Raw genomic sequence first — 7881 nt, 5'->3', positions numbered from 1 at the left:
CCCGGGGAGGTGGCGGTGGTGGCCGCCACGGCCCCCACGCCAGGCAAAGGTCACCGGGAGCCATCACACCACACCCGCCCGTGCCAGGAAACGGGAGGTGGCGGGGTGGGGGGTGGGGGCTGCAGGATGTCCTGTGTCCCCCGCCCCGACGTACCCCCGGCACAGCTCCTGCGCTGCGCGGTGTCACTGGAAAGAGTGACGGCACAGGGGACGGTCCCAAGGGCAGCCGCGCCGGCGCACGGCTCTGGCAGGGGGCCCTGTCCCCTTGTCCTCTGTTCCGTGTCCCCTGTCCCCTTGTCCTCTGTCCCGTGTCCCCTGCCGCCTTGGTCGCCCTGCCCCTGCGTCCCCGTCCTTTTGTTCCCCTGTCCTTTGTCGTCCATCCTCTGTCCCCCATTCCTTGTTCTCTTGTCTCTTGTTTCCATTCTCTGTCCCCCATCCCTTTTCCCCTCATCCCCTGTCTCTTGTCCTTCACCCTCTTGCTCCCTTGTCCTCTCTCCTTTGTCCCCCCATTCCTTATTCCCTTGTCCCCTGTTGCCCTATGTCCCATCCCCTGTCCCTGGTACCCCATGCTCTGTCCCTGGTACCCCATGCTCTGTCCCTGGTACCCCGTCCCCTGTCCCCGTCCTGAGGTCCTCCAGCACAGACTGGTCCCCGTCGCAGCCCCACCACCTGCCACCTCCCCATTTCTCTCTGGCAGGTGCCACATCCCTGAGCATGAGGGCGAAGTACCCCTGGCCAGATGGCTAAGCCACCCTGCCCCTCTTGGGGACATTTTGGGGTGCAGTGGATCTATCTCTGCCCCCTGGGCTGTCGCGTGTTCCAGGGGCTCACCCTGTGTCCTTGGCTGGCACCCAAGGTGAAGGGTCAGCACCCGAGGTGGGGGTCAGCACCCAGAGAAGGAGGTCAGCAGCCAAAGAGAGGGGGGGTTGTGTGTGACATGGCCCCCAAGAGGGTGTCGTGGCCCAAGAAGGCCACTAGATGCCACTGTCCCCCCAAGGATGCTCCGGGGGGGGGGGGCGGGGGACAGTCTGCTGGCCTTGGTTCCCGCAGGATTTGGGACATAAAGGACCCCCCCGGGGGCACTGCCGGGCTGCGAGTGGGCTTGCAGTCAAGGGAACACCCCCTCAGTCTTGTGGGGGGCACAGCTGGAGACGCTCCCATCCTCGGGGGGGGCATTGTGAAGGAACCCCTTCAGTCCAGTAGGGGCACATAGGATGGTGAGGGGGTGCTGGCTTGTCCCCTAGTGGTCAGCTCTGTCCCCTGACTCAAACCCTCCCCCCCCTCTCTCCTCAGAGACCCCTGGGTGCCCCAGTACAGCAACTTGTGCCACCCTCCCCATCCCAGTTCTCCCAAACCAGACCCACCCCCACGCCCTAGTTCGTGTCGTTCCCCCACACCCCCCTCCCCCCCATCCATGAACCGAGCAGCAGCCTGGCCGAGAAGCCCGGGGCAGCTGGAGGCACCAGTGCCTCCCAGTCCCAAACTGGTTCAGGACTGCACCGACCTGCTCCCTCCTCGCAGCCCGGTCTGCAGCTCTCGAACCGGCTTTTCCTGCTGGAGAAGCCCTCTCCCTCTCCCAGCAGGAGCCAGCCCTGGTGACGGTCCGGCTGGAGGGACAGCCGTGCTGGGGGACCTTGGGGACGTCCCGCCGGCTTCCCCGGGACTTTGGGAACGCTCCAGGCAGAGGCAGGCAGCCGGTCCGGGCTTGTCCCAGACGGTTCTGGCCCCTCTGAATTAATTCCTCAAATCCCAAACTGCATTTCCCATGGCGGGGGTCTGAGTTTTGAGGCTCCCCAGACAGCTCCTGGGCCACCCTCCTGCCTGGGCCACCCTCCTGCCTGGGCCTGGCTGCTTCTCTCTGGAGCTCACCTCCAGTTCTGCCCAGTCCTGCTCATTTCCAGCCCTGTTCCCACCTATTTCTGTTTCTACTGCTAATTTCCATTCCTATTCCTCTTCCTTATTCCTCTTCTTACTCAATTTCATTCCTACCCTTATCCTCATTCCATTCTTATTTCTATCTTTATCCCTATTACATTCTTATTTATCCCTATCCCTATCATTCCCATCCCTATCTTATTCCATTCCTATTTATTGATCTCCCTATCCTTATTCCATTCCTATCCCTATCCCATTCCTATTCATTCCTATTCCTATCCCTGTCCCTATTGCTATTTATTTCTACCCCTATCTCTATTCCTATTCCACTATTTACTGCTATCTCTAGCCTTATTCCATTCCTATTCACTCCTATCCTTATCCTTATTCCTATCCTTATCCTTATTCCTATTCTTATCCCTATTCCTTTCCCTGTTCCTGTTGTTATTCCACTTTTATCTATCCCTATCCTTATCTCTATCTATCCCTATCCCTAGTTCCAGATTCATTCCCACGTATCCCTACCCCTATCCCATTCCTAATCCTAGTTTCATTCCCATGTATCCCTGCCCCTATCCCATTCCCATTCCAGTTCACTCCCGTGCTCGAGTCCACGCGTCCACCGCTGGTGGGGGTCCCGGGACTCGAACCTGGGGCCAAGAGAGCGGCGCAGTTCCCGGCTGTGGCCGGCAGGCGGAGCAATTGCACCACACTGCGCGGGCCTGGAGGAGGGCGGCTGGATGGGGACAACCCCAGGCTAGGCGGGGCGGACGCATGACACACAGGGAACACAGCGGAGAGCGTGGACAAAGCCACGGCCAGGGTTAAGATTCCGCTCCCAGCCCCCGACTTCCAGCCCCCCCAAACCCCTTCCGGGGGTCAGGATCTGCCAGCAGAGTCTGAGTCCCCTACCCCACCCAAATAAAAGTCCCCCCCTCCCACAGCTGCCTCCCCTCCTGGTGCTGGGTGGAGGAGGTGGCTGGGGACAACTCTGTGAGTTGGTGAGGGGGTGGCAGAGCCTGGCGTGGGGCCCTGGGCTGGGTGATGCTGCTGGGAGCTTTTAGGACAGTGGAGGAGTCAGGAGGAGCCTGAGTCGGGGTGGGAGAAGGGAATAGGGCCCCAAGTGGGGGTGTGCAGCCCCCACAGAGTCAGGGCTTGTCACCACTTCGAGGTCCCCACGGGGCAGGTGGCGGATGTTAAGTTTTGGGGTACTTGGCAGTCCCCTGCTCCAGGAAGCTGGGGGGATGGTCTTGATCTGGGAGACGCTGGTAACTGCTGGGTGAAGATGGAAGCTGGGGAGGGGGCGCTTAAACCCCGCCAAACTTGGACCTATCCTGCCCCCTAACCCCAGCCTCCCTCTCTCTTGCCCCCACCAAACCCGCTCTCACCTCACTCCTTCTCCAAATCCCTCCCTTAGCACTCAGAGTCCCCAGGGGGGCACCAATCCCTTTGCTAAAAAGTCCCAATCCAAATTCCCCGGCATCCCCAGCGGCACTGCCAGCCCCCTCCCCTTTTTTTTTCCTTCCCCCCCCCCCCCTTCCCCTTTCCCACCCCTTCTGCTGCAGCTAGGAGCCTACAATCTTTGTTTATTCCTTTTCTTCCCTTCACCTGCTCTTTGTTGCTTCGAGAGAGAGGGAAAGAAGGGGGGGGGGGGGGAGAAAGAGGAAAAAGAAAAAGAGGAGATAAACTAAAAGGGGAGATGGGGAGAGAGAGAAAAGAAGAAGAGGGAAAGAAAAAAGGGAAAAAGAGGGGGGAAGAGAGAAAAAAGGTTTTAAAAGTGGGAAATGTAACAAGGAAAAGATTAAGAGGGAAATAAAAGAGGAAACAAAAGAGGAAAAAGAAGAAGAGGGAAAGCAAAGAAGGAAGAGAGAGAAAGGAGACTTTTAAAAGTGGGAAAGAAAAGAGAAAGAAAAGAAAAAGAGGGAAAGAAATAAGGGGGGGAAAGAAGAGGGGGGGAAAAGAAGGAAAGAAAGAAGGGGAAGAAGAAGGGGGGAAAGAGGGTAAGAAAACAGGAAGAAAAAAGGAGGAGGAAAAGAGGGAAGAAAAGCAGGAAAAGAAAAAAGGAGGGGGAAGAAGAGGGAAAGAAAACAGGGGAAGGAAAAAAGGAGGGGGAATAAAGAAGGAAGGAAAACAGGGAAAGAAAAAAGGAAGGGGGGGGAAGAGGGAAAGAAAAACGAGGTTAGAAAAAAGAGAAAGGTAAAAAAGAAAAGAGGAACAAAATGAGAGGGGGAAAAAACGCGGCGAGGAAAAAAAAAAGGAGAAAAAAAAAAGAAAAGGGGAAAAAAAAGGAAAGAAAAAAAAAAAAGAAGAGGAAAAGAAGAACAAGAAGAAGAAACAGCAAAAAAAAACCCACCCCAACACACAGAGGGAGAGGAGGCAGGAGCCTATTTTGCCTCCCAGGCAATATTTCTGGAGCCAATCGGAATGCGCACCCACCCTGCCCTGCTCCCTAATTAAAGGCTTTAAGCAGGCGGCCGGGGCTGGAGGTTTGGGCACAGTCTCTCGGTTGCTCTTTGCAAGAGCTGGTGTGGAGGAGCCGGCTCTGGGGGCACCTCCAGGGCCTTGACGCCTCGGTAGGCAGAGCCGTCGGGTTGGGGGGGGGGTCCCCAAGCCGAGGCGGGCAGCTTCCCCCCGCTCCCCAGCGCCAGCGATGAGCGGCTCCTTCGACAAGAAGCTCTCCAGCATCCTGACCGACCTCTCGGGCTCGCTGAGCTGCCATGCAGCTTCCAAGGACTCTCCCACCCTACCGGAGTCCTCTGTCACCGACCTGGGCTACTACACCGGACAGCATGACTACTACTCGGGCCAGTCCTACAGCCAGCCCGTCAGCCACTACCCCTACCACCAGTTCAACCTCAACGGCATCGGCACCCCCGGCACCTACTCGCCCAAATCCGACTACTCCTACAGCCCTTCCTACCGCCAGTACAGCCACTTCAGGGATCAGCAGCTCCCAGCCCAAGAAGCAGGTAAGGATGGTGCTGGGAAGAGGGGTCCCAGATCCCCCCCACCGGATCCCGGGGTGGTCCCCTGGGAGTGTGGTGAAGTTGCATCGCTCTGAAGTGTCCCCCGCGGGTCGGCGGCGGTGGGGCAGGGGGGGTGTTGTTCGGAGCGGAGCTCAACCTCCTCCGGCGATCCCCGGTGCTGCTGGCGGGGGGAAGGGGAGCGGGTGGGATGGAGCTGTGCGGGATGCGGCCGGCCAGGGATGACCCTCGGCTTTGGGGCGGGGGGGACGGGGGGGGGGGGGGGGAAGGTGGGGGCGGAGGAGGTGTCTGTGGTGGGACCGTCACGCAGCTCACAGCTCCGCTCTCTGCCCAGTGTCGGTGAAGGAGGAGCCGGAGCCGGAGGTGCGGATGGTCAACGGGAAGCCCAAGAAGATCCGCAAGCCCCGCACCATCTACTCCAGCTACCAGCTGGCAGCCCTGCAGCGCCGCTTCCAGAAAGCCCAGTACCTGGCACTGCCCGAACGGGCTGAACTGGCTGCCCAGTTGGGGCTCACCCAGACCCAGGTAAGGGCTCCTCGCTGCACTTCACCCCAGTTCCCAGCCACGGGCAGGAGGGGTCGGCAGGAAGGGGAAATGGAGTTTCCCCCCTCCCTTCCAAAACGCAGGTGAACGGCGGGGTTTGGAGGAGGAGTTTGGGGGTCCCTGGGGACGGGCGATCCCCACTTGCTTCTTGGTGTCCGGGTCTGTGCTGCCAGGTTTCCCTGTACGAAGCGAAAGGAAAAGGTGAGGAGGAAGAAAGGAGCGGAGAGAGAGAGGAAAGACCCCAGCCCTGCCCTGCTCCCCACGTTTCAGGGCTTATCTCCCTCCCTCCAGCCCCAGGTGCATCCCAAACTTCCCAGTAGGATCTGGGCTGGAGTTCTACCCCGGTGCAGGGCCCTGGGTCAAGGAACGCACCCGGCCTCACGGGAACGCAGGGCATGAAATCCCAGGCTCAGCACAGGGTGCTTGGAATGGGGTTGCTCAGGACGAGCTTGCCCAGGACAGGGTGCTCAGGATGGGGCACTTGGGTCGGGTGGTTGGCAATGTTGGGGTGCTCAGGACACCCCGCGCTGGCGGCAGGACTTGACCCCAAGTCCAGACGGAGCGTGGGCTCTTGGAAGCTGGGTTCTGCCCCCAGATTTGGTCCTCCTGGGGCTCCCTTTGGGTCCGTCCTCCCGGCACTCCAGGTCCAGGCAGAAAGAAGGGATTTGGGGATTTAGGGCTTTGGAGACAAGGAGCCACAGGCCCTCCGCAGGGACCCAGCGCTGGGCTGGCAGTTTAGGCCGGACTGGAAGAGCAGGACTGGGCACCACGGGTTTGTCCCCACGTAACACCCAGCTTCGGGGCTAACCCAAACTTCTGGGCTTTGCCTGGCGCGGGGACAGCTCGTCCTGGGCGATCTGCTGGCGTGGGGGTTGTCACCGCCGCCACTGCAGCGCCCGACTCCCCCGCGCCCCATCCCGTCCCCGGCACCCACCCTGCCTGCGGGCCGGCGCCCTTGTGCCGCCCTTGGCGCGGCGCTCCCCAGCACCCAGCCTTCCTCCTCCTCCCTTGGGCAACGATGAAGCAATCGGGGACACTCGGCAAAGGGCTGACGGAGCGCGTCACCCGCTCCCAGAGGGACATCCTGTTTGGGTGACAACCACCGCCCCCTCCCCCCCACGCCCCTTCCCCCAAGGGCGTCCCGCGCCGACGCCTCAGCCGGTACCAGCGACGCTCCCGACGCCTGGCGTGACAGCCTGGTGTCACGCTGTGACAGGCTGGTGTCGTGGTGTGACAGCCTGGTGTCACGCTGTGATGGGCTTTCTGCATTCCCCACGTCCTCAGTGGGGGCTTTCCACCATGGTCTTGGTCCCCACGACACCCATGTCCAGGTCCCCTGTGACACCCACGGCTCGGGTGCCTTCCTGTGGTGCATGGTGTGTCCGAGGTCCCCACAGCACCCATGTCCTGGGTGCCTTCCCGTGGTGCACAGCATATCCAAGCTCCCTGGGACACCCTCTTGTCCCTTCCCACCTTGCATCGTGTCTCTGGGGTGTCTGAGGCGCCCAGGCCCCCTGGCCCTGCCAATACTGCATGGCGTGGCAGAGGTGCCCACGACACCCAGGTGCCTTCTGATGTTGTATCTAAGCCTGGGGTGTCCGTGCCACCCATGCCCCATGTTCCTTCCCACATGTGCATCCTGTCTGTGGGGTCCCCACGGCACCCCTGTCCTGGGTGCAGTGTGCCACCTGTGTCCATTGTCACCTTCCCATGGTCCCCGCATCCTCCTCGTCCCGGCTTCCCCTTCAAGCTCCCAGTTCGACCTGTCGGGCTTCGGGTGGCGGGGCTCTGACCCCTCTCCCTTCCCTGCCAGGTGAAGATCTGGTTCCAGAACCGTCGCTCCAAGTTCAAGAAGCTCTACAAGAACGGCGAGGTGCCCCTGGAGCACAGCCCCAACAACAGCGACTCCATGGCCTGCAACTCTCCCCCTTCCCCCGCCGTCTGGGACAGTAACTCGCACGGCAGCGCGCCGGGCAGGACCCCGCTCCCGCAGCCGCTTCCCTACAGCTCTTCCCCGGGATTTTTGGAGGAGCACAACCCCTGGTATCACCCCCAGACCCTCAGCGGACCCCATGGACCCCACCAACCGCCTCCGGCCGCCACAATGCATCACACCTCCCCGGGGCCTCCTCCCAACACCGGCTCCGTCTATTAACAACCGAAGGGAACTGAGAGACTCCGGCAGAATTCCTTTGTCTCCTTTTTTCCCCCCCCCCTCCCGCCCCCTCCTCTACTTTTTGGTTTTGTTTTTCTTTTTCCTTCTTTTTTTTCAAACAAACCCGAGGACACCCACGTACAGCCCCCCCGTAGATAAACACTTCTATATTCTCCTCTCCCGGCTCATCTCAGGAACAAGAGGACTGCAAAAGGTTAAACTCGTTTGTCCCCCAGCCCAGGGCAGCGAGGAAAAAGTGGTGAATTAGTAGAATTCTTCTTTTTTCCCCTCTATTTTTTCCCCCTCTTTTTTCCACCATCCCCT

General features: G+C 60.0%; 1 protein-coding gene across 1 annotated transcript; it reads left to right on the top strand.

Annotated features, from left to right (window-relative positions):
- The first annotated feature begins 4237 nt into the window (after positions 1-4237).
- DLX3 (distal-less homeobox 3) lies at positions 4238-7599 on the top strand. Its single transcript, XM_054176674.1, has 3 exons — positions 4238-4844; positions 5194-5384; positions 7216-7599. Exons 1-3 carry the CDS (start codon positions 4526-4528, stop codon positions 7555-7557), a joined length of 852 nt encoding a protein of 283 aa, XP_054032649.1. The 5' UTR covers positions 4238-4525; the 3' UTR covers positions 7558-7599.
- The last annotated feature ends 282 nt before the right edge of the window (positions 7600-7881 follow it).

This window comes from Dryobates pubescens, chromosome 36 (genome assembly GCF_014839835.1).
Source record: "Dryobates pubescens isolate bDryPub1 chromosome 36, bDryPub1.pri, whole genome shotgun sequence".
Classification (NCBI taxonomy): Eukaryota; Metazoa; Chordata; class Aves; order Piciformes; family Picidae; genus Dryobates; species Dryobates pubescens.
The sequence above is the reverse complement of the archived record's forward strand: the minus strand, read 5'-3'. Positions and strand labels throughout refer to the sequence as shown.